General features: G+C 39.9%; 1 protein-coding gene across 1 annotated transcript in view; it reads left to right on the top strand.

Moving 5' to 3' along the window:
• Nucleotides 1–345: 345 nt before the first annotated feature.
• rspo4 (R-spondin 4) overlaps nt 346–27,913 on the top strand; it is a gene marked incomplete at both ends in the record, with an annotated part of 126,713 nt that continues 99,145 nt past the window's right edge. The window contains one exon of the mRNA XM_079578450.1: nt 346–430. Coding sequence (XP_079434576.1) covers nt 346–430 — 85 coding nt within the window. The remainder of the gene's footprint in view (nt 431–27,913) is intronic.

Genomic DNA, 27,913 nt, shown 5'->3' with positions numbered 1-27,913 from the left:
ATGTGGAACTACTTAGGGCACCTTAAGGGTTAAAGATGGCTACGGGATAAGTGGGGCTCGTTTATTGCAAATTTGACAGAGGTAGTTAGGTGGTGAGCGCAGTCTGCGAGCTGCCAGTCTGCAAACCAGAGCGAGACTCCCTCTTCGGACGAGACCACTGGATATTTCACACAAGTTTTGGAAGCCTGTACCGCTCACTTTTTATCACCCTCTTCCATCATATTCTGAAGCTTGCCTTTCTTTTTTTAATACTTTCCTGGGGAGAAATACATCCACCCTGGCGCCCCCCATGTGCCCAGTCTGGCGGTGAAGCGGGCGCGTGCAGCAGCAGCAGCAGCAGCCCAGATGCAGTGGAGGGTCGTGTCCATGGTGGTGTCTCTAATGTGCGAGGTGATCAGGATGGGAACCGGCGTCCTGCACAGGCAAAGTGGTCAGTAACTCTCCCTCGGACGCTCATGTGTTTGTTTATCTACGGGGATGGATCATTAAAATATAAGCAGTTTATTCGGAATAACTAGATTTGTGATTTAGGAAGCCTTAACGGTTGTGTAATATCGCGCATTATCGTCAGAATCACATGCATTTCGAAACATTTGTAAGTGAAACTACAGGGTTATACGTTTTGTACTGATATACACTTTTATATCGAATTCCCAGCCTGATTTATGGAGTTTTGCATTTCTCATATCGACCTTTATTAAACCAGGAAAGTCCCGTTGAGATCACGAATCTCTTTTCCAAAGGAGAGCGGCTCATGTAGAATTACAGGACAGATTTCAAGCAACAATTTCACAAAACTATTTAAAAACATTGACAAACCATGGATTTCATTTCCAAACCTTTGAGCAATACTTTAAACTGTCCTAATTTTTTTAATAAACAGCTTATTTTAAGAATCACATGCATTTCGAAACATTTGTACTTGAAACTACAGGGTTATACGTTTTGTACTGATATGCACTTTTTAAACAGTGCATATTAAACCTCACGGACGCTGGATATTCTGGTGCTTTAAATTTGTCTCTTAGCCTTAACAAAAGCACCAACAATTCACAATTTATTGCACTGATTCAATGTTTCACTACAAAAAGTAAATATCAAGCATTGGCTTAAATGACTTGAATTGAGGAAATGTTTCTTGTTTTGAGCGGTTTTCACTCATTTAGACACTTTTCCTGATCGGACCAAGTTTGCTTTGCTTGTTTGAGGACATTTCAGACCAGTTCTAGGGTAAATCTCGCTTGAAATAAGAAAGTAAAATTGCCAATGAGATAAGAACAATTTTCTTACCCCATTGGCAAAGAAAATGACCTGAAATAAGGACGAAATGTATCGAAACGAGTCAGAAACATCTCAGAACAAGTGAAATAATCTAGGACAAATGCCCAAGAACAACTTAACTTTTTGTCATTTTTTTTGTGTTGTTTTTGTCATTTTTTCGTCATTTTTTAAATCAAATTTTTGGCATTTTTTTGTCACATTTTTGTCATTTTTTTTGTATTTTTTTTTGTCAATTTTTTGTCATTTTTTCGTCATTTTTTAATCAAATTTTTGTCATTTTTTTGTCACATTTTTGTATTTTTTTGGTCATTTTTTGGTCATATTTTTGACATTTTTTTGTCAAATTTCAATGAGGAAATGTATCTTGTTTTGAGCGGTTTTCACTCATTTAGACACTTTTCCTGATCGGACCGAGTTTGCTTTGCTTGTTTGAGGACATTTCAGACCAGTTCTAGGGTAAATCTCGCTTGAAATAAGAAAGTAAAATTGCCAATGAGATAAGACCAATTTTCTTTCCCCATTGGCAAAGAAAATGACCTGAAATGAGGACGAAACGTATCGAAACGAGTCAGAAACATCTCAGAACAAGTGAAATAATCCGGGACAAATGCCCAACAACTTCTTAACTAATCAAAACAACTAAAATTTGGATTATTGTGCTCAAATTGAGATGTTTATACTGATCTAGTTAATTACTTTTTGAAATTCTCCATAGACTCACATGGAAAACGTATTAAATCACGTTGGTGCGACAATATCTCAACATAAGCAGCACCTACAGACTTTCCAGTCACACAATTATTTCATCCTCCTTTAGCTTTGTAAAGAGCGTGCATCAAATTATAAAACATTTGTATCAATTTGATGAACTTTCAGGCTATTTTTCGAGCATTTTTGTGAAAATTGACCCTGAAAGTTGTGAGACGTGTCTATAAACAATCAAATATATTAGGAAAGTTAGGAATGAGTTTGGACCACAGCTAACATCTTAATTTAGTGACTTCCCCTTTCATTGTTTGCAATAAAAACATCCGGTATAGGGCCTTTAACAATATTTTTCAGAGGGATTTTTTAATATCTAATTCCCAGCCTGATTTATGGAGTTTTGCATTTCTCATGTTAACCTTTATTAAAGCAGGAAAGTCCCGTTGAGATCACGAAGCTCTTTTTCCAAGGGAGTCCTGGACAAGACAGCGGCTCATGTAGAACTACAGGACAGATTTCAAGCAATAATTTCATAAAACTATTAAAAAACATTTACAAACCATGGATTTCATTTCCAAACCTTTGAGCAATAGTTTAAACTGTCCTATTGGAACCAACAATAGGACAGGTTAAACTATTGTTCCTTTAATTTATTTCAAAACTAAACGAGATATCCAAAACACCATCTGAAGAAGTCGTTGTAACTCATATGTCAATAAAATAAAACCATGAATTTAAACCTGGCTCAATCCATGATTCAGATTGTGGGAAATTTGGGTCATTTTTAGGCATAAAAGGCCTTATTTTTTTTATATGAAACATAAAATGACAGAAAACTTGCAAACTCTAAATGTAAGAAGTTTCCCTTTTCACCTGTAGTGTCTCGTTTTAATAATTAAAGCCTTTGTGATTCTCTGTTTGCGTCCATTCAGAAATGCTTGAGGTTTTTATTTTGTTTTTCACCTTTGGCCATCGAGGTTTGTGTTCACCGCACTCATAATTTCTAGTCTTTGTAACTTTCGGAAAACAAGAGCTGCTTTTTTTTTACTTTTTCTTACATGTTGCGCAAGTGGAAATTTGAATTCTCGACCTCACTTAAGCAATGCGCTCATGTTACACTGCAAAAGTCATATCTTGATCAATTCAAATGAGTGGAAGGAGTTGCCAATCTGTCAATGGTATGAGTATTTTGAACTTAAAATGAAAAAACTACGTATATTTCAAGTAAAATGAGATATTTCTTTCTTGTTGTATGGGCAAAAATACTGGTTCCATTGGGAGATAATCAGACTCATGTACCTGCTCAAATGACGGACTTCAAATACTTATTTCAAGTAAATTTGACCTATTTTGTATAGATTTTCGGTCTGACAGTTCTGTTACACACTGCAAAAAGTATTTAACTAGATCAGTATAAACATCTCAATTTGAGCACAATAATCCACATTTTAGTTGTTTTGACTAGTTAAGAAGTTGTTGGGCATTTGTCCTAGATTATTTCACTTGTTCTGAGATGTTTCTGACTCGTTTCGATACATTTCGTCCTTATTTCAGGTCATTTTCTTTGCCAATGGGGAAAGAAAATTGGTCTCATCTCATTGGCTATTTTACTTTCTTATTTCAAGTGAGATTTACCCTAGAACTGGTCTGAAATGTCCTCAAACAAGCAAAGCAAACTCGGTCCGATCAGGAAAAGTGTCTAAATGAGTGAAAACCGCTCAAAACAAGAAACATTTGCTCAATTCAAGTCATGTAAGCCAATGCTTGATATTCGCAGTCGAAGCTTTTCCATCAGTGATTGATTTGAAGACGGCGCGATTTTGTTTTTGTGAGTGAAACTAAACTATGAGAGGAATTCAGTTTTGCAAAAGAAAAAAAAAAATTGTCCTAAGGCAAGGAAATCCAGGTACGTTGAGAAACTATCTTGGCGAGAATATCAGAAGTGGTTAGAGAGGCCAATATATAGAGATCAGTGCAATAAGGATCATGTGTTTCTCAAATTCAGTCAAAAGAGGCTCTGTAATGGGAGGCACTACATATGAATTTGCTTCCTTCCCGCTGTGATTGTTCCACTGTCTGTGTTCAGTCGTCTCTGTCTTTATCCTGTGCTGTGTGTAAATGTCTGTGCTGCTTTTGTGTACATGTCTGTGTATATAGTGAATAGTTTGCGTTTCTGTGTCTTTGTGACATCGACCGTGGCGGCACGGTAGCGTGGCGGTTAGCGCCTCCGCTTCACAGCTAGAAGGTCCCGGGTTCGATTCCCACCAGGACGGGGCCTTTCTGTGTGGAGCATGTTCTCCCCGTGTCTGCGTAGGTTTCCTCCGGTTTCCTCCGGTTTCCTCCGGTTTCCCCGACCACTAAAAACATGTACAATAGGTGAATCCTCCAGCCAGGTGATTCTGACCATCAGCCTGGCTCCACATCATGGAGATGGGTCCCCGGGCCCGGCAATGAAGTAAAAAATACATGGACAATAAAGTATAACCAGTTCAACCTGCCAGTGTGTCTGCAGATGGAAATTAACCTAGGGCTGTAATCTGGCATATTTACTTTATTCTTTAAAATGTTCATTATTAATATGTATTGTTCCCCCTTTCTCTTTAATTAAATAAACACAAATAAAAATAATAAATATATTAAACTCGCATTACTCCAAGCATAAATTATGTAAAAATATATATATATATATTTACACATACACTGGACAAATTCTACTTCTAATTCTACACACACAAAAAAATCATAAATCCCGGTTGCATTTAATTCTCCAAAAACCTTATCTTCACTGCACTCGGTTCAACTGAGTCGGAAAGAAAAATGATCTGCAAATGGAACAAGTATTTCTACACATAAGAAGAAAAAAGATCTTACTTTACTTTAAACATGTGTGTTTTTTTTTTTCTCGTTCTGATTTACATGCTTAAATACTCATTCCATTGGCAGATTTCTCTACTTACTCCAAATCAGGGTAAAACATTCTTAAAGCCGCAACTCGTAGAATTTTACTCGAAAATATCTGTCGTAAAATAAACGCTTGTATTTAAATTGTATTTTTTATCGTTGAAAAATACCTCATAAATGTACAAACACCCCTCCTAACATATGACTGTGAACTTCACCGGGAGTGGGTGCGTCTCCACCTCGTCTCCATGGAGATGTGACTAAATTTGAGATTTAAACAGGTTAGTTTCTCATCCAAATCTACTCTTTGATTACCCACTGGGAGCATGTTTGTTTGGCCGGCAACAGTATCGTCCAAAATGTTACGCAGTAAGTAATTTAAACATAGATATGACTTTTTGCAGTGAATGTCTATCGCAGGGGTTCTCAACCTGGGGGTCGCGAGACAAATGTGGGGGGTCGCCAGAGCATATAGATAATAAATATATTTTAATTTTAGTATTATGGTGTTGTAGCAAACATGCTGTTTTACCAGGGTGCCATTAATTGTTCTAGATTTAATTCATTTTTGTTTTAGCCATCGTTTTTTCTTTGTTTTTTAAGAGTTGTATAGGTTAACCTCTTAACTCCCGCCTGAACCGAGAGAATCTTTTTCCTCACGTCAGCAGATTTTTTGTCCATCACTTTTTGGTTGGGTATTCAACTCATTTTTGTAACTTTTTTTGTCATTTTTTGCCACATTATTGTCATTTTTGTCAATTTTTTGTAATTTTTTTTGTCATTTTTGTATCACATTTTTTTTTAATTTATTTTTGTCATTTTTTTGTCATTTTTTTTAATCACATTTTGAAAAAAAAATCTGTCATTTTTTTGTCAAATTTTTATCAAATGTTTATCAAATTTGTGTCATTTTTTTGTCATTTTTTATCACATTTTTTATTTTTTTTGTCAAATTTGTATCACATTTTAGTCATTTTTTTGTCATTTTTTTGTCATTTTTTTGTCATTTTTTAGTCAATTTTTTATCACATTTTTCTCATTTTTTGGTCATTTTTTATCATTTTTTGTCATATTTTTGCCACTATTTCATCAATTTTTGTCACATTTCCATCATTGTTTTCGTCTCAGTTCACACCTTTTTCCAGAAGCTTTTGGATTGGGGTAAAGCCAAACTGGGGAAAATGTGCTCGGTTCAGGTGGGAGTTAAGGGGTCCCTGTTTTCCCCATGGTCTGACCCGGGTGGGGGTCACGATCCTAAATAACTGTTACAATGGGTGTCGCTCTAAAAGGTTGAGAACCACTGGTCTATCGGCACATATTAAGACATAATAGTCCCATTTTAGATTCATTTTAGACACTTTTCTGATCTGGTTTGGTCCTGATTGGATCTTGTTTCAGTCTCAGTGTTGCCGTGGCCTCCTCTCCGCCACTTGGCCGCCCTCCAGCCGCCGCTCTGCTGTTTCTCCCTCACATGTCTCGCATTAAAGTCTAAACCGTGGTGTCGGTCCTCGTTAAGCTCCGCGCTCGGCGACAGGATCCCGCTCTCGGATCCCGCTCTCGGACAGGCCTCTTCCCTCGGCAGGTATGTCTCGCTCCGGACCCCGCGCTGGAAATCCCACTGCTCCAAATTAGCCAGATCCGGTGTGAATTACCGGCCGGCGCTGAGGCTTTTCCCCAGCGCCGTCAGAGGCGTTATTAGAGATTATGGGGCTTTGTGGCGCCGTGACACTGAACGTCTCAGGATAACTCGCACTGACGGACCAGATTGTGGAAGGAAACGGTCGGGGAGTCGTGCTTGATGATTTGGCAAATGGCCTGAAAACAGATAGTTTCGACAAATAAGATGATTGCGTTCAAATATTTGTCTTTGGAAATGATTCTATTTTGCGTAGATCAGAGGGGTTCTTATTGGGAGTCGAGAGGCACTGAATATGTGACATATTTGTAAAGCTAGGGGAGGGGAGGACTCACATGCACTTAAAGGGATGTTTCAGGATTTTTGACATAGGGCCTCATTTCCTAGTTATCCAGAGTGTTGCTGATTTATAGAGATATTTTTTTTGTTGTAATTCATGCAGTTCTTATATTTGAAGCTTTTCGTGGCGCTAGGCCAGTGGTTCTCAACCTTTTCGAGCCGCGACCCCCATTATAACAGCTAAAGGGGTTCGTGAACCCCCGCCCTGGTCACACCATGAGAAATAGGCACATTAGCCCTCATCTTAAAAAACAAGTGGCTAAAGTAAAGTCCATCAAATGACATACAAATAATGGCACTCTGGTAAAATAGCACACACATACTACAATAAAATATTAGATTATATGCTAATAATAATATGTATATTTTATCTATGATCTGGTGACCCCCTCAAATTGTCTCCCGACCCCAAGGTTGAGAACCACTGTGCTAGGCTAGCGCATGTCTATGGTATCAGCTAGCCTGCATTAAGAACAGTGTGACCCGCTCCACAGAGCACCTGAGGCAAATCACTGATAACACCAGACTAACCATATAAATGTCTGTGTCCATAGAATAATTTGAACCATTTTGCATTTAAAAGAAGCAGCATCAGCTTAGTGGTTGTATAAGCTACGCGGCGGCGGAGTGATCTGCTAGAAAATAGTCCCTCAAAATGCGATCATTCATGTGATGCAGGTCAGTTATATTCCAAAAATTACGCCTGCGCGTCATCGGAAAGGTCTCACGTCCAGTAATCCACCCGTGAGGTTCATCCACCCGTGAGGATCGCGTTGCGCTCGTATTTGACCTCTTCTTTGTCAATGTTTCTAAATGCATTTTTTTTCTTTTCAGATTTTTGTGTGTAGTAGTACTTTTTTACTCTTACTTGAGGAAATATTTGAAAGTAACTTGCTATAGTCTTACTGTATTTTGGCTGCACTACAAAGCTCTGCTTACAATTAAAGCAGTTTGGACAAAGTTGATCTTCTAACACGTTCATGTGTCGCTCGATCTCCAGATCTTAAACTGTGTCGGATCAAAAGGTCGTTTGGTCGAGTTGTGAAATGAAAAGGATGAATTTAATCGTCTGCCAAACACGATCAGACACAAGGAGGTCCACAGAGAGAGCGATAATGTGAATGGTACGTTTTTACAACTATATAGCATTTCTTTATTCGTTTGTGCTTCTTGTAGCTTCAAAGTTTGTTTCCAATGCTCTCCAGACGTGTTTTAGGATTAATGGAATATTGACAAACGTGGATTTTGAGGAAACTGAAACCTCAATGTTTTTCAGTAAAAGATTTGATTTTCGTCCCTCAATGCTGCCCCTGGACCAACAGCATCAAAACCTGGATCTAGAGCAGGGGCGTCAAACTCATTTTGGGCCGCGGGCCGAAATTAAGCTCCCTCGGCGGGTCGCGGGCCGTGTATAGTAGAGAAGACTTTCCCAATAAATGAATAAAAATAAGCTGTGATTTGGTCAAAACCTCAACTTAACTGTAGCTTCATTAATACACTCACACTTACACTTGTATTGCACCTCAAAGTACTACACTACAGTACTACAGACTGTCCATTTACCACGTGGCTATATCATGTGGTGTTCATATCCTGAGCTCTTATTATGTCAGTGCCCTCTGCTGGACACATGTGGAACTCTCTCTTTTTTTTTTACATTTAAGGCCCCCTAGTGGCGAGAATGAGCATTCTGGTTATTCTTTAAAAAATCATAACTCCGCACAGTTAGACTAGAGGACTAGAGACTTACTTTTATTTTTACATACTCTGGAACATATGCTCTACAGGGCAGGGGCCGGGTTAAATCATCTCGCGGGCCTGATCCAGTCCGCGGGCCGTATGTTTGATACCCCTGATCTAAAGAAATACTTCTTTTTTTTTTTTTCAGTTCCTGCTTTCGATACTTACATTTTTCCCGATACCAAACTAGTATCGTTTAACAGGAACTTATATATAACAATAAGGTGCTCTACTACGGAACCCATCATCAACAAATTATGACCCAAATAAAACAAAAGTCTAGAGTCTATTTGCAGAAAAACTGTTTTGTTTACACTAATATGGAACAAAAATGCAAAGATTTGGATCACCCAGCTGACAGTACAAGAAAACTATCAGAACAACACATGGACCATCCTGCGACCCACTGAAAACGACCCTGTGACCCACTTTTGGGCAGTGTTAATTTCGTCGACTAAAATATTTAGTCTTAATTAAAGTGTTATTTTTGACGAAATTAAAAGTTTCTCTTGAGACGAAAACTGTGACTAAAATGTCCAGATGTTTTAGTCGACTAAAATCAGACTAAATAAAAATGAAAAGGAGAGACTAAAATCATCCAAACTTGTATTGAGCGTCTGAAAGAGCCTCAGATCATGTAAATTCTCTGTCAAAGGATCAGCTGAGCTTTGTTCATGTGGAGCAGAAACATGAAGCAGAGGAACAACATTAAATATGATTATAATGAATATTATAAATGTAAAGTCGACTGAATTAGTCTTGGTCTCTGAACATATAAGCTTTCACCCGTAAACAGAAAATATGCCTAATCTTCAGAATAACATGTTTAAATATTGCGCTGATTCAATGTTCCCCCATAGACTTATATGGGAGAATGCAATTTCAAGGCCCTTTTTCTCAAAACACATTTTTCTGTCATTGTGGCGACACTATGTCCACGTCAGTCGGACCTAAAGACTTCACATTTTCCAGCCTCGGACTGAACAATATGTGGAAGATTTTTTCAGAGGGATTTTTTATTATTTAATCCCTTAAGCCCCATTTATTGAGTTTTTTTTCCACTAAAAAACAGCTTATTTTAAAACTAAACAAGAAATCCAAAATCCCCTGTGGAAAAGTCTTGGTAACTCATTTATCAATAAATAAAATGAATAAAATGAAACCATATATTTGAATGTAGCTCTGTCCATTATTCAGATTTCATCGCAGAAAAATGGGAAATTTGGGGCATTTTTAGGCATAAAACACCTTGTTCTTATATGAAAAGATAAAATGACAGAAAACTTGTATTTTTTCCTCACATTTATGCCAGTGATCGACAGCAACAGTTTCAAATTGATATCTGTAAATATACATTTTTTCCCCCATTCACCTGCAGCGTCTCGCCTTAAATTTAGTCGACTAAAATTGAAAGTTTTTTTTGACTAAATCTTGACTAAAATGACACTACATTTTATTCAAAAGACTAAAACTAAATTGAAATATATTGTCAAAATTTGAGCATCATATCCACGTTATTTATTTATCTATTTGGCTATTCACCTACGCATGTATCTTTCTTTTGCTGAATTACTCTGCTGAACTCTGTTCCTATGAAGAACTTTGTGGAGCTCAGATGCTCAAATAAAAAAGATGAATTGAAATTGAATTGAATTGAAAATTAACACTGCTTTTGGGTCCCGAACCACTGATCCAGCCTCCAAACCCATCCCATTGTTTGTTTTCTGTGCTCATTTTGGCGTAGACGTTGGCGTTCTCTGCGGTTTGCGAGCGATTGTCCTCCTGCCTTTTCCAAACCCTCGGCCGATATTCCACATCGCTGAACCCCAGGTGTGTTTCATTCTCGGAAAACTCCTCAGAAACGTCTTTGCCGTCGCCCGCAGACTCGTTTCGACATAACCGGGTGCGGACGGCGACTGATGTAATAATAACGTGCAGAGCGCCGGGGGTCGAAGGTCAAACGCTTCACAGCTTGACCTCCTGTCACCTCCAATACGTCCGTCCTCCGCCTCGTTTTCCTTCTCGCTCCTCGCCTCCTCGCCCGATGACTGGCTCTGTTTCTGCCCGTGGGAGTTTACGGCAAATCGCGGCGGCCGTGATTGAGCAACAATTTACCAGAAAAGACAAGACAATGAGGGGCAGCAATTTGATTTAATCCTTGTGTTGATCTTCAATCTGAACACACAATAACAGTGTTGTGTTGTCATCACCTTAGTGGGTTAAGTGCGAGAAATGACTTCCAGATTTCACATGATTCAGTATAAAATGTTATGGTTGAAATCCCGTTATTGGGCCCGACAGTCCGATCAGTATGAGGAACTTTTCAGGGATCCAAACAGTGGTTCTCAAACTGTGGTACATGTGACTTCAGGTGGTGTTGATACAGACGAAAATAGAATCTTTTGGGAAACACAGTAGGGATGGGCGATACCACGTTTTTTGGAATCGATACCGATACTTTTGGGGTCATTTTTGTCGATACCGATACCGATGCTGGTCATTTCATATGGGTGAATGTATTTCAATCAATATACATTTCTAAAACTGGTTATTTTATATAATTAACTGGTCCATTTAAATTATTTTACTTTAACTGGTTAATTAAACAACACTAATGTGAAATTAAATACATAAACAACATTTAAAATGAATATTTCAATGACAAACAGAACCTAAACCAGAATGACTCAGTTCAACCCTTTGCTGTTGTGACTGTTTTGGCTCAGAACAAAGAAATAAATCATCCTTTTGTGTTGATCATTGCTGCCCCGCCTTCTTTTTACATATGCAAATTAGTATCGATACTTTTTGCCCAATATCGATACTTAAAAAGTAGCCGTTTGGTATCGATCCGCCCATCCCTAAAACACAATTTTTCACTCTTTTTTTAGCCATTTTCTGACAAAAGATAAACTTTTTTATCACCTACAAATAAAGTCCAGTGTAAATCGGGTTCATATGGATGTTCATTCACAGCAGATTGTTCAATAGAAGCGAAAAAAAATGGCAGTCGCAGTTATCGCTAGCGTTAGCATTAGCACGATGCTAACATGAAGCATTCTCCGTTTTTCATGTATTTATGGGCTGTTGAACCACTTTGCTCCTCCCCATGTCTTTGTATCTTTATTGAGTAGAAACTATATTCATAATTCAGCATTTGTTAAAGTAGTTTTTGAATAATTAGAGAAAGTAACTGAACTGTTTTCAAACATGACCATATATGGGCGAATCCAAAGGGGAAAACAATTTGGAGAAAAATCTTTCTCCAATTATTCAAAAACTACTTTAACAAACGCTGAATTATGAATATAGTTTCTACTAAATAAAGATATAAAGACATGGGGAGGAGCAAAGTGGTTCAACAGCCCATAAATACATAAATAACAGAGAATGCTAACTTGATGCTTCATGTTAGCATCGTGCTAATGCTAACGCTTAGCTAGCGCTAGCTACAACTGCCGTTTTTTTCACTTCTACTGAACAATCTGCTGTGAGAAAATATCCATATGGGCCCGATTTACACTTGACTTTATTTATGTGAGAAATAAGTTGATATTCCACCAGAAAATGGTTAAAAAGAGGGAAAATTGTGTTTATAAAAATTCTATTTTCCCCCTCGGCGAAGCCACGCCCAGTTTAATCACAATTTACTCCATCTGGACGGGAAAATCTACAAGTAATCAGCATTAAAACTACTCAAGCACAAAAAAGTATTTACAAACTATGAATGAGCTGCCAAAAAAACACAGAAGTTACTACAACAAAATTACACAAGTTTATTTATTTTGGCAACTAAGACGATGACATGTCATGCCAGTTAGATCAGGGATGGACAACGTCAGGCCCGGGGGACAAACCTGGCCCTCCAGCGTAGAAACTCTCTGGTCCTCAAGATGGTTTTGAGAAACGTTTTCACACAAAATACTGCAAATACTGTGGGGCTAGAATTGGAAGGTTCGACCCTCCATCAAAAACATACCTCGAGTAGTATCTCACTTCATTCATAACGTTTTGAGTGATACTTTTCACTTTACTCGTTGGTTCTTCTACTGTTGAGATGATGCATTTGTTCACTTTAATGTAATGTATTGTAACTGTTATTATGCAGACATTGCTTAACCTGGCGTATAAGTTTAATTTACTGTAAAGACAAACATTCTGAAGGCTCAAAAGTACAGAAAAGTAGGAGAATAAGTACAACATATCTGGAAAGCACGCCTCTCTGCCCGCGTTCCTCTCGTTCCTCTCGTTCCTCTCGTTCCTCTCTCCGTCTCTCCGTCTCTTCGCACATTCTCTACAGAAGCCGTCCTGAAGTGAAAAGCGTCCTGAAGCGCGAGGAGCGGGGCCGGGAGTCAGCGGGTCAAAGCCATGATCAGCCCATTACTGCTGCTGGACTTTGTGCCCGTCTGAGGTTACTGTAGGTAATGGCCCACATCTGGAACGCCTTTGCTGCGCGTTTAGGACGGGTTCAAGGGCCACTCTGTAAAATATTGTAGCGCGGAGTTAAAGAAAATTGGACAAAGTATGTTTCCAATTTCGCAAAGTCCCGTCAAAGGTTGGAATATCCTGGGAGTTACAGAGGTGCATGTCAGAAAGATGGATCGTAATGGCGGTAATTAAGTTCAGTTGCTTATTTTATCGAGATGCTTCAAAAGTTCTTGAGTGTGTCTTTGAGTCTGACATGTTTTTTGATCATTCAAACATTTGCTCATTTAGGATCATTTTGTTTTAGAAAACCTTGGCAGTCCGTGCTAATACACTTGACTGTTGTTAGTTTTCTGCTGAACGGTTTAGACAGTTTTCTGCCATCTTAGGGTTAGCAATTATGCCCATCCAAATCTCCCCTATTGACAGGAGAGCTGACTGCCTGTATGCCAGTGTGATACCTCATTTGAAAGCCAAGACCTTCTAGTTTCTAAAACTATGTGTAAGCTCTATGTGTGTGAAACGCAACCTAGATCACATTTGCCGTTAAAGCAGTACTAAGTAACTTGTTTACCTTAATAAATCCTTTCCGTGGTCTCCTGGGGGTGATACAAGTGTTAATGGGATGATTGGAGGGTCTTTCATCTCCCCCTGGTGTCTCTGGCCAGAAAACCACAATTGCAACTTCACTGCCACCGGGTAGGAGCGCCAATACACACTAATGGAATCACGAAGAAGAAGCTAACATGCTAACGGGCAAAGCTAACTGTGGGCTAACGTCACTTTAAACAGTATTTACAGCCAAGTTTGAGTGAGAAAAATGATCTCCATTGTGTAAATTGATGTACAATGTCCCTCCCTCCCTTTGTCTTTTTTGTCAGCGTAGTATTTACTCTCACGGACAATTAATGAGTAAAAAAACCACAATGTGCTACGACACCTGCAGTGGCGCGTGTGGCCTCTAGGGGCACGAGTTACTTAGTACTGCTTTAATTAATCGATTTGAATCGTTTTCCTTTGAATAGCTACGAAGAAGCGAAACGTCCTCAACTTTACCAAAACCCAGTCCAGGTGATGATTTAACTTTTCTACAATGGATACTCCCTGGATGAATGAGAGCTTCACAAGCCCTTGTGAAAGTAATCGAATCGAATCAATTTGGGAAATCCGAATCGATACCCAGCTCTAGTTGTTAACCCTGAAGGCTCATTCATACTTCAAGTTCTTGAGCCTGATCTTGTGCATCAAAACGGAGACATTTTGCCTCAGTAGCAGCACTTTGTGATCTTGCCGCTCCAGACTTAGCGCATTTAAGTGGGTGGAGACACACATTTTCCTCCAAACAGATCGACTCCGCCTCCAGGAGAGTGGTTGTGTGGGAGTGAGGGGTGAACGTGCTTTTGTTTTGCTTGTAGCTGTAGCTCTTTTTCTCTGGAGACGTGAACATGGTTTAGCTCACGATGGGGTAAATAAAGTTTTTAGTTTGACCTGTGAGAGCCTAAGGCTTAAGAAAGAACGCAAGACAGCGCAATGTAAACCAGGAAGTGAATGTCAGCCGTGTTTCCATCAGTGCAGTCGCCTCCTCTTGTGACGCCCCCTCACAGGTGGCGGAGGCCAATGGCACATATAGCGCCGCCAAGAGCCAGCGCCGCCCCGTGCGCCGCCACAAGATCTGGCCCCTTGTGTGTTATGAAGTATGAATGAGCTCCTGACGCTAACCCTGACCCTGACCCTAATTACCTGATCGGGGGGACCACAGTGGGGTCCGGGGCCCCCCATGTGCATCATACACACAGACATTGCCATTTGTTATTTATTTTATATCATTTTAAGCTGTAAAACCTGCCAAATGATCTTTTGATTAGAATATTAATCCTGGGGGGTATTTTCACTTTAAAACAGGAGCTGCAGCGCTTTGGGACTTTGGGAAAGGCTGGTTAGACTATAAATATTTTAGCCGTTTACAAACATTTTATCGTCATGTCATTCGATAAGATTAAGCCGTTGGAATGTGACGTTCGTGACCGAATCAGCTTTTCTGGCATGAACGAAGCAGATTTAATTTTTGAAAAGAGCCAGATCCTTTTCCACAAAGAGGTAACAACATAAACAGCTTGGAGACAGAGAATTCAACCCCAGTGGAAAGGTTTTGGTTAAGTTTTGGTTCCCCCTCTACCACCAACACGGTCCATTGAACTATCAGCCGCCTATAGCGTTTATGTTTTTGAATAGCTGTATGACTGTCTCTGTGGAGCATTGATTTCAAGGATTTTTTAAGACAAAATGGTGTCCGTTTCCTTCAGCACGAGTGGACACAGCTGTAGATTACTTCAAAATCCGGGAGCACAGCACAGAAAACATCTTTCATTTTGGAACGGCAGTTTTTTTAGAGCTGCCGGCTGCTCGTGTCCTTCAGAACCAGGAGATGAGCTACAAAAATGCAGTTGCCATTGGAGCGAGCAGGAGGATAAGATACAAGCAGCTATTACTTTATTTTTTATGAATCGAGTCCGTGAAAACCCACAGTTACCATGGAGATCCGCCGTGTTTGCAGCTGTTAATATACATTCTCCATTGACTAGCATTGGATAGAAACAGGATAAAAAGTGCATAAAAAGGCAGCTCCGTTGGCTGCTGGTAAATACCTCTATCTCACTGTGGAGTCCGAGTGTTTTAATGGGACCTGTAACTCCAGTATTTTACCCTTTAAAATCTCCATCCGTTTATAATTGCTGCTAATCCCATGATGCTTAGCGATATGACATCACATTCCCGAACTCTACACATTACAGTGCTAAATTTTAATTTAGTTTTAGTCTTAGTCTCGAGATTTGGTCGACTTTTAGGCGACTGAAATTGCATGTCAATTTAGGCGACTAAATTTAAGACTAATTTAGTCGACTTTGCATTGATAATATTCATTATCATATTAAACCTCTTGACTCCCGCCTGAACCGAGAGCATTTTCTCCAGTTCAGCTTTACCCAAATCCTGTAGGCCAGTGTAACGCCTCATTTGAAAGACCTACAAAACTAAATTGATCTTTTTCCTCACAGCAGATTTTTTTGGACCACTTTATTTGTTGGGCAGTCGTCTCATTTTTGTCAAATTTTCGTGACTTTTTTTGGTCATTTTTTCATCAAATTCTTATCACTTTTTTGTCCATTTTTTTCTCACTTTTTTGTCAAATTTTTGTAAATTTTTTGTCACTTTTTCATCCGTTTTTTCTCACTTTTTTCACATTTTCATCCTTGTTTTCGTCTCAGTTTTGTTGCTATTTTCACACCTTTTTTCCAGAAGCTTTTAGATTGGGGTAAAGCTGGAGAAAAAGTGCTCGGTTCAGGTGGGAGTTAAGGGGTTGATCTTGTTCCTCTGCTTCATGGAGCCGCTCCACATGATAAAGCTCAGAGCGGCTCCTATAGCAGAAAAGTTACATCAGGGGTCCTCAGACTTTTTTCTCTGGGGGCCACATTATTGTTCCTGACTGTGATGGGGGCCGGACCGGGTTGGCTATAACACAGGATTGTATGACTCAGACCAAAATGCCTCTTTGTGAAGTAGAGATGACTCGCCTGCACAGTCGACCCCACGACTTTATCCACAAGATCAACACTTGATTCAGGCTCATATTTGTTTCACTGTAGTGGTTTGCAAAAATAGTAATCAAGTCTTCACAATTTCCATTTATTTGTATTTCTTCTTATTCTTATTTTTTATAACTTCTTACACTTGTATTGTGCGTTACAAGCCTGTTCACAAGTTTCTCAAAGTACTGTAGTCATTATTCATTCTCTCCACACTCTGTGGTTAAGCTTCATTAACCACGTGGCTGTAATGTGTTTATATTCTGATCTCTTATGTAAGTGCCCTCTGCTGGACACCTGTGGAATTATGTTTTACTTATTCAAATTGCCTCCTAGTGGCTGGAATGAGTAAACTGGTTATTTAGTTAAAATATCCTAACTCCCCCCCCTAATGGGCTAGAGACTTACTTTTTTTTTTTGACATACTCAGGGATTTGTGCTCTACAAATCAGGGGCCGGATTAAATCACCTCGCGGGCCGGATTTGGCCCGCGGGCCGTAGTTTGAATGAATCATGTAGCTCAGGGGTCCTCAGACTGGTAGTAGTAGTAGTAGTAGTAGTAGTAGTAGTAGTAGTAGTAGTAGTAGTAGTAGTAGTAGTAGTAGTAGTAGTAGTAGTAGTAGTAGTAGTAGTAGTAGTAGTAGTAGTAGTAGTAGATCTTAGTCTCTCCCTTTCATTTTTATTTAGTCTGATTTTAGTCGACTCAAATATCTGGCCATTTTAGTCACAGTTTTAGTCTCATGAAAAACTTTTAATTTAGTTTTAGTCCAATTTTACATTTGCGAACTCTTTCCTCCACCTGTGGCTCTAGCCTTTAGCCCAAGATGAGCTTTTTAACCTCCGCTTCAGCTAGCGGCATGTGAAATTATATATTTGACTTTTGAATTTTGTCGCTTTCATTTTTCACTTTATTTGTTGGGTTTTCATCTTCGCCTTCGTTGCCGTTTTGACGCTTTGTTCAAGAAGCTTTTCGATTCGGGTTAAGAGAACGTGGGTTAACCAGGCTCGTCTACCTCCCGGCTCTGAGGCACAATGTCACCACACAAAATATCACAGCGTAAAAATGTACTTTTCACACAAGCAAATCTCAAATCGTTCCTTCCAATATCTCGTACAAAGTGATAAAACGCTGCTTTCAAAACATCAAATTCTCATTGTAAAAACCCACTCCAATCGTATAATCTCTATTGCAGCGCAGGGAAATAATCATTAAACACCCTTTTGCACCTCGAGGATTCAGAGTGTGGAGGACTTGGCGTTAAGACCCCGCTTAATGTTTCACAACTCGTGTCTTTTCGCATTAGGAAAGACATTTTTACGAGCGTTTGGAACTCGCAGCTGAGCCCCTGCCCTGTTTCATCATCATAACGGGCTCTGACGCCGCCAACAAAAACATTTCCTCCGATACACAGACCCCGGAGCTTGTAAACGTAATGCCTTCCGATGGACGCGATATCGCTTCATGGAACACACGGCAGATGAAGCGGCGATACATGGGGGGATTTGAGCGTTTGATGCCGGTTCCTCTGCGCCGCCTCCAGCTGTGTGTAAATCAGGCTCAGGTTGTGGAGCGGAGGAAAAACAAACCCTTCCCCTTCGCCTCCGTGTGAAGCCATTTGAATACAGGCCATGAATTGACATAGTTTATAGGTGCGCGGACAAATAGTGAGATCTGCGTTATGTAATGCACCCAGTGTTTGCCGAATGTGCGGAGAAATGATTCCTTAAAAGGTAAAGCGGGATGGTTTGTGATCTCCTGCTGCTTTGCCTGTGAGTTTATTATGTGATACGTGGAGAGTGTCTTGCGGTGTTAAATTATTCAGCTACATTATTTCGTCATCATTTTAGTCAAAGTTAAACCAAATGAAAAGTTGTTTGTGAGACTTAAAGGAACAGGCCACCGTTTTTACCAATTTGGCCCAGAACCTTAAAACTGAAACAATAGTGTCTCCCCTTAAGAGCCAGTTCTTGAAGCAGTACTCAGCATTTATGTTGGATTGTGCGAACAGCCACAGATTTCAGACTTGGCATGGCGTGATGTCCACCATGTTCTTCCCTCGTAGGCGCCGATTTATGTTCTTCTCAGCGGGTGTTCATTAGTTAAACGACCCACCAGGAAAACATTGTGGAGCTCCCGGCTACATCCCACAATTCACTTTCTTCTTATTGAGCTACATTTAGCTTATTGACCTTGGGCGAGTGCTTGAGTTCCGCATAGGGAGGCACCGATACCACTTTTTCTACAACCGATACGAGTACGAGTACTTTGTTTACTTGCTGATACCGAATACCGATACGAGTACAAGGCATTTTCTTCAACATAATTACTTTTTCCACAGCAGATTGGTTTGTAATTAGTTAATTTACTCATGTACATTTCCTTAAGTAAAGTCGGCGACACATTTAAGAGCAGTTATATTAGAATTGTGCTGATGCCATTTATTTATTTATTTTATTTTCATTCAATATAATTTTTGTCCATGTCCTAAAGCTCCCAATGCCTGAGCTTTATTCATGTATGTGTTTTTATGTAACAATAGTATTGAGATGTGACTTAAATGGTCTCTTTTCGTCTTTACTTCAGCTCCTGTAGATTCTCTCGTGTGTTTGTAGTAACTTAGCGAGTAGCTACAGCGTTTTCATTGTTCTGCTGCAGCTCATTTTCCCTCAATATAAACATGCTGTATGTCTTTAATGTGGATTTTCTGAGGACTTTTTAGTCGCTGGGTTAGTTTTTCAGATGAATAAACCCCTGGGTATAAAACGGCGTCAGAATGGCCAAAACTGTTAGCCGCGAGTTAGCAACGTTAGTCTGTTGTAAACACTGCAGACGCTGCAGCGCTAACATTAACCATTAATAACACCTTTAAAAAAACTTGCGTTAAGGGAGCTTCGACACAAACATGTGCTTGCATATTATAGCTTTATAAATATTTTAACCCTTCAAATGCCAGCTGTCTAACCCAAAGTTACAATCGTGCATGTTCCAAAAATACAAAAAGTACTAATATTGGAAATAACAGGCATGTTCTTCCTCTTCCCACACTAGGTAAAAATGACCTCATGGTGAAAAAACTGTGTCAGGGCGTTAGTTTGAAGCCTCAAGGTTCAGAAAATATGCAGAAGTTTGAAATTAAATTTTTGATCCGTTTTATAGAAGCGTTATAATAATGTAAGTCTATGGAGTCAATGGGCCACAATGGAAATCCATTAGTGACTTTGCGACAGAAAGTTGGCAATGAAAGGGTTCTAATATTTTAAAAGTTTGATTATTTTTATATGCATGACAAGAGGAGAGGTCAGCCTCCAAATTAAAACCAAAAAGTTTTTAAAAATATTGTTCATTTTTTTATAGCTTTCTAAAGTGAAAAGCACATTTTTGTGTGGAAGCTCCCACAACGCAACATGTTATACTAAAATTGCCGCTACATAAACAAATTTCAACTTAGAAACAAATCCTTCGGGTCATTTCACACAGACGTCAGGCCACGTCAGCCAGACCAGAAACTTCCCATTTTGGGTTTGAAATTTTAAAAATATATAATTTTTTTGTGTTTTTGGAGCATGCGCTGTAGCAACTTTGGGTCAGAAAGTTGGCAATGAAAGGGTTAAAACATTATGAAAGTTATATTTTTATATGTATGGAAAGAGGAGAGTCAGACCTTCACAATAAAAAAAAAGTGAAAAGAGATATTGTTCCTTCATGGAGTTATAGCTCTAAAGTTTCAAGCACATTTTTGTGTCGAAGCTCCCTTAACGTGAGTATTTTATTTATGAGTGTTTACAATGGGGTAAAAATCCAAATGACATCAAATAATTTTAGATTAAAAAATACACCCCCTGAGGAAGTTTCACCCAACTGGCTTTAAAGGAATAGGCCACCGTTTTTACATAGAGATATGCTCTTACAGTAGTAACTCCTAAAGGTTATTGACGGAAGTGAGCGGGGAAGTCTTTAGGAGTTACTGCGCGGACGTTGTGCTCCTGTATCATTACGCCTCACAATATAGTCCCCCTTTTTATTTGCTTATAAAATCGACACGCTACATTTCTGTGTAAATATACTTCGCATGAAAACACTTCACGTAACTTTATTTAAATAGGGAACACGTGGAAGAGCTTGGTAGCTTCTATCGTGAGCTTTTTCGGAGCTATGTGACATGTGGGAGAGGCTGCGTATGTGTGAGCGCACGGACAAAGACCAGACGGGGATATGTTAACTCGGCTAAAGTGAGGTAAGAGCATATCTCAGTATGTAAAAAACGGTGGCCTATTCCTTTAAAAATGTAGGAGTTATTCAAAAAACAAAAGTCCAAAAGCACAAAAATGTGCTTGGGTGTAATTAAGGGTTAAGCTCTGGTTAAATCCAGCTCAGACTCTGGTTTAGAGAGTGCAGTCTGTAATAAAGTCAGCTCTATGTGGATTATTGTATTTGCACTAAAGAAATCTCCAGTTTGTTGCTTCTTCTCTCCTCAGCTGAGAGCGGCGCCTCGTAGCTGCGCCTCGTAGCTGCGCCTCGTATGTGCGCTGGCCGCTCGTCAAATGGTGATTCAACTAATGTAACTAAGATCAGACCCAGACGTACATGTAGGGAAATTGTAATTGACCAGAGTTTACAGACGGCTAAGGCCAGGGTTAGCGCTAGATCGTCTGCTCCGGAGGGGCGGTCTGCTGTTTGTATAGATCTATGAGTTGGTTTGTCTAAAAATACAAATAATCCTAATCCGACCCCTTAACTCCCACCTGAACCGAGCACATTTTCTCCAGTTTGGCTTTACCCCAGTCCAAAAGCTTCTGGAAAAAAGCTGTGAAAATAGCAATAAAACAATGATGGAAATGTGACAAAAAAGTGAGAAAACGTTGACAAAAAAGTGCTGAAAAATGTATGAAAAAGTGGCAAAAATGTCACAAAAATGTCACAAAAAATGGACAAAAAATTGATAAAAAAATGGACCAAAAAAATGTAAAAAATGTGACAAAAAAATGATTCAAAATTGATTCAAAATTGACGAAAAATTGACGAAAAATGTCAAAAATGTGACCAAAAAAAGTGACAAAAAAGTGACAAAAAATTGATAAAAAATGGACCAAAAAATGTCAAAAATGTGACAAAAAAATGATTAAAAATTGATTAAAAATTGACGAAAAATTGACAAAAAAATGTCAAAAATGTGCAATTTGTGACAAAAAAATTACAAAAAAGTGACAAAAAAGTGACAAAAAATTGATTAAAAATTGACGAAAAAAATGGACGAAAAAATGAGAAATGTGATGAAAAAAAATACAAAAAAGTTACAAAAATGAGTTGAACACCCAACAAAAAAATGTTGGGAAAAAAAATCTGATGACTGTTCAGGCGGGAGTTAAGAGGTTAACCATTTCCCTGGCCCTAACCTTCATTTGTGTCATGATATCTCACGTTTTCACAGCAGACTGTCCCTCCGGATCAGACGATCTAGCACTAACCTAAGGCCAGGCTTGGTCCCTATACTTCCTTACACTGTGGCCATGTGACCTACATAATGCCCACTTTACTTACACTCCCGTGAGGCGAATCCCCTCGCTGCTTTCAAAGTATTTACTCAACATAAGTAACGATGAATGCGGTCATAGAGTAAACATTACTCAGTTGCATCAATAGTTGAGAGAGACTCCATTTGCAAACCTCCAGGACACAAGGCATTTGTTTGAACGGTCTGACTCTACACAAGCGAGGAATCTGCACCGCTTTGATCAGAACAACGTCCCCAAAGGAGCCGAAGCCAAAAGCCCCGCAGACCGCCATTATGGAAACTCTAATTGTATTTAAAACACACTCAATTACGGAGGCTAAACATTTAGATAGCCTTCCCCATACAGCCCATCATGTAAAGTGTAGCGGCGTAACTCGATTAGCGCTGTTGTCGTAGCCAGAGCGGAGGATCCTCGGCGGGTTTCTGGTTGCGTAAGCCGCGGTCAGGGGTATGTTGCGTTTCGAATTCATAGTATTTTTCACAAATACGACATCTGGAACGATTTCTGCTGTTTGGCCCAAAAAAAACCGAAGGACACAGAGTACAAATCTGAAGCCAGCTTTTCAATCAGACGTGAATGTGTTTTATCAAGTGGGAAAGAGCAACAGTAAAACGTATATACAGCCACTGTTCATTCTACAAAAACGGGCTCTGAAAACAATACATAATGTTAGATATAGAGATCCATCGAATCCACTTTTTATTAAATGTAATTTTCTAAAATTTGAGGATATAGTCGACTATAATATCCTCCAGGTTTTGTATAAAGCAAATAGAAAAATATTGCCAGTGAACATGTTTGAAATGTTTGAGAAAAGAGAAAGTCAGTATAATCTGAAAGGAACGTCTTTAACAAACCCAGGTTCGATTCTAAAGCAAAGGAACGAACTGTTACAGAGACAGGAATCAGTTTATGGAATAAACTCCAGAAAGAAGTGAAAAAGTCAGAAACTCTCCTGGAGTTTAAAAAACACATAAAAGCTACAATGTTAAAAAAGTATGAAGTATTTGGACATGAATAATGTGGGATATTTGATTTGAACAAACATGAATACGACGGTTTGTTTCTTTTTGACCATTTGTAAACATTCAAGAATACGAAGGTTCTGTATTTTATATATTGAAAAACTGAATATAGAATATAAAACATCTGTTAATACTGTGAATATACACATGTATATACATAAGACTGTAAATATATGTATGTAGACATACCACAACAATGTGAAGTGTAAAGTGTGAAGTAACAAAAGGGGCAGATATTATAAGACTTGTTCTTCTCCTCTGCTCCGTTTCATTCATACTGTGTTGGCCTTGGCGGTTTTATTGTGATTGTGAACATCACTTTTGAATGAAATAAATAAATAAAATGAAATGAACAGACAGGAGCGGCTCTCGGGTCCTGGAGACATTGTAGGAGCTTGTTAAAATCTCACGGTACGATGTTGTCAATGTGGTCAGGGTGAGGTTCCCCCTGCGCTGCTGTTCCCTGGTGACCATCGCCATTTTCACCTTGTAGGGCTAAGGTCAGGCTATTTACTGATTATTGCTCTAATGAAGCTGTCCTGCTTTTTGTCGGCTGGTTGAATCTGGAGTCAGTCCGGTTTAGTCCTGTCTAAACACGAGCGTCGCCGGCCACACACTTTTCCAATTATTGACTCTGGGACTGGGTGTTATCTCCGCGAGTTCCGATGCGTGTGATCGGCGGATTATCCAATCACTACACGGTAAATAAAACATGAAATATCACGCCTGAATCCCGCCTCTTCTGCCAAATCAACAGGCGAACTCCTAAACCCTTTCAATTTGCAGGTGAAAGACGTTAAAAAGTTGGTTCCAATCCCAGCTCGGTCTCTCAGTCTCTTTTTCCAATTGATTTTTTCCTGCGATGGGATTCTAAAGGGCCCATCTCACCGGCCTGGAGACTAGTTGGAGACTAGAGTCGCCGCTAGTGACGGGGATGTATCCGAGACGTCTCCCGGCAAACACTAGTTGTTTCTCCTCAACCCGTGAGACGTTTTCCGTGTCCCCCTTTGAGATCTCCTCGGTGTCCGACAGGTCTCTGAGACATTGCGGTGATGTCACAGAAACGTCTCACAGGTTGAGGACAACAAATTGTATTCACGACACAACTGCTTAAAGGAACAGGCCACAAGGAGTAATTTGGCATCCGCACAGTAAAGTGAAGATCACTGCGCGGATTTCGAACTACTCCTGGTCTTATTACGCCTTACAATATAGTTCCCCCTTTTATCCGCTTAGAAAAATCCACATTGTTTAATTTTGTGTAATTATACTTTGTAGTGGAACACTTCACGTAACCATATTTAAATAGGGGAAACGTGGAAGAGCTTGGTAGCTTCTATCTTGACCTGTTTTGGAGCTATAGAGGAGAGAGGGAGAGGCTAAATGCTAACGCCGTCTGCGCTGTGTTGACGTGACTGAAGGCACGGGGGAAGATCAGACAGGTCCTAAAGAACTCGTCAAAGCTAAGGTAAGAACATTCCTTTAAAGGGATGTTTCAGGATGTTTGACATAGGGCCTCATTTCCTCGTTTTCCAGAGTGTCGCTGATTTCTGGAGATATTTTTTTTTGTATTTCAAGCAGTTCTTATATTTGAAGAGCTTCGTGGCGCTAGGCTACTGCAAGGCTAGCTCATTTCTATGGTATCAGCTAGCCTGCATTAAAAACAGTCTGAACCGCTCCACAGAAATGTTAACCATTTTTGCATTTAAAAGACCTTATATTTGAGCAGCATCAGCTTCGTGGTTGTATAAGCTACGCAGTGGCGGAGTGATCTAGAAAATAGTCCCTCAAAATGTGATCATTCATGTGATGCAGGTCAGTTATATTCCAAACATTACTCTATGGACACAAACATTTATATCGTTAGTGGGTCACACTGTTTTTAATGCTGGCTAGCTGATACCATAGCACAATCCTAGCGCCACGTAGCTCTTCAAACATTAGAACTGCATGAATTACAAAAAAAAAAATATCTCCAGAAATCAGCAACACTCTGGATAAGTAGGAAATGAGGCCCTATGTCAAAAATCCTGAAACATCCCTTTAAGACCGTGTAGACCCCTCTAGATTTGAGTCTCCACCTAATCTCCAGGCCGGTGAGATAAGCCCTTAAAGAGGGGGTATTATGCTTTTTTCAGTCCCATAGCACCAGTCTATATCACACTACAACGATGACCAAACCTTCTGTTGGTCTGTAAATGCAGTAAATTAGAATAACTGCCTTGTATAAAATGTCTCTCTCAAAATGGCTGTAGTGAATGTCTTGAAATAGGCCTCTGTCTCTTTAAGAACCTCTGAGCCTTTAGACACGCCCCCTCCACACGCTGTCTGTGGCATCAGTGGGGAGGGGGTTCTGCTGAGGAGCAGTGGTTGGTTATTCGGCTGGTGACCAAAGCTCGGAGGCGTCTCCAGGAGGTGGGGGCGTTCCTAGGAGGACTCAGGCAAACCTATCCCTAAAATGGCCGCCATCAGAGTTTTTACAGATTACTCAGAAATACGTGAATGTGCCAAGGCAACACCTCAGGCATGTTTTTAATGAGGGAATGACAGAATAACATGATGGAAAGCTTGAAAAAGTCAATTTTGCAGAATACCCCTGCTTTAAAGGTTGCAAACTCCTAGATTTTAGGCTGAGAGTTGGACCCAAAAATGGTGAGAGTATAAGGAGGGAACTTTGGGTGCAGGTTAAGGACCACAGGTGCTGATCCCGTGGGTGCTGCAGGACTCAAATCTCCAAATCTTTAGACTCTCAAATGCCCTGATTATAAAAGGATTCAATAGAAATCACCTGTAAATCACGAGAGACTTCTTTCTCCTCACATGTAAGCACAGGTCAGCCCGTAATCTCAACAAGGAGAGTGTCTGACTTTAAAGAAGAGCTCGTGAGATCAAGACCGACGCGCAGGGGTGGACTGGTCATATGTCCATTCTGGAAGAGCACAGAAGGGCCACTGGCTCTCGGGCCACCGGTCTGGCCTCTCCATTTTCTCTTATCCCTTGCCTTAACCGAGCTTTACCTAAATCTAAAAGCTTAAAAGAAAAGAATGTGACAAAAAAAACGTTGCAAAAACCTGACGAAAGCAATGAAAAACCCACAAAAACATGACAAAAAGAGACGAAAACACAACAAAGCAATGGAAAAAGCAACAAAAAAGCCACAAATACACAACAAAAAAGTGACAAAAAAGCAACGAAAAAAGTTTCAAACACTTTTGTAGGTCTTAGCTTTCAAATCAGGCATTACACTGTTGCTCTTCGGGTCAAGAAGCTTTTAGATTTGGGTAAAGCTGAACTGGAGAAAATGCACTCGGTTAACCCCTTAGAATACCTGAGCCCGTATAGGACCCACTGTCATGTTCCGGGCATTTGGATGCAAGGTGACACAAGGGGGCGCCTTCCAACCTTCTCAGTGTAAAAGTGAGTTGACTTTCTTCAGAGTGAGACTTTAGGTCAGACACCATGAGTGACAGTAACATGAGGCTAAATACAGTGAGCTCTTTGTTTCCAGTAAAAAGGCTGAGGCCTCATTGCTCTTCAGTCACAGACTGAGAAGTGAAGAAGGAAGTCATGGAGCTTCTGCTTTAGACAGAACTTCAGACTTCTGCTGCAGGTAAGAGTCATATCATATTCTGAGAGTCAAATATGGTAAAAGCAACAAATATAGGAGAAATTATTACAAAAAACAAACACGTGATTGATGCTTATAAAGGTTGAAGAAATATCCAAATATATGATCTGCTGTAGGTCATGTTTGTCCCGGTTCCTCTGAGTCGTGGTGGGTCATGGTGGACTGTGACAGATGTGGACAGGACTGTGGTAGATCTACCTTTACTTTATCTTTTATTGTTACATCCAGCAGAAGTGTAATGTTCTAACGCAGAATCTCCATGACTTCCTTTTTCACTTCTCAGTTTGTGCCTGAAGAGCAATGAGGCCTCAGCCTTTCTACAGAAAATAAAGAGCTCAGTATTTAGCGTCATGTTACTGTGACTCACGGTGTCTGACCTACTGTGTAACTCTGAAGCCAATCAGATCACAGAGACTCAGAGTGGGCGGAGCTCAAATGTGACCAAACGCCAAGACCCAAGATCTGAGACAAGAATAATATTTCAGCGCTTTTAGAGGTTAAGGGTTAAATATGACTTTGTGGAAGTGTTGCAGTGTTGGGCCAGGCTGGTCCAGAGTCCGGGGCCGTTTTTTAGTCCCAGTCCGCCCCTGCCGACGCGTATCCATCTTTTCTGGTTCGGCCGTTTTGCCTGGGCACCCACTGGGAAAAACATTCATCAGCGTCTATATGTAGGACTGGAGCTGTCATTGAGTGTACGGAAAACAGCTGGAATTCTCCGAGGCCGGAATTCCAGATTCTTTGGTACTCAGTGTAGTCAAGGTCAGGCGTTCAACTTCTATCTGATACGTGTTTCTGCAAAATGAACTATCTGGTGCTCGCTTAACGAAAGCAAAAGGCAACAATTTAGTCTACGCACATTTTGATTTTGGCATAAAGACGGCGAGTGTAGTGGAAAGTACACAGTTCGCCTAGTATTTCTTGAGTTCTATTGAGAACATCTGTGAATTTGAAGAGAAAATAATCTTTTGGGCCCAAGGCTTTGGAAATAATTCTTTGAGGAAAAAAAAATGTTTACACTTGTGGAAAACTTTCACTTCAAATACAGTAATATCAGTGATGGGTAACCCTTTACATTACGGGCCGGCAAGTCCGTGGTACTTACAGTGGTAATTACTAGTAATGGCAGTGGTACTTA

The sequence above is a fragment of the Gobius niger genome (genome assembly GCF_951799975.1).
Source record: "Gobius niger genome assembly, chromosome: 20".
NCBI classification, from domain to species: Eukaryota; Metazoa; Chordata; class Actinopteri; order Gobiiformes; family Gobiidae; genus Gobius; species Gobius niger.
The sequence above is the reverse complement of the archived record's forward strand: the minus strand, read 5'-3'. Positions and strand labels throughout refer to the sequence as shown.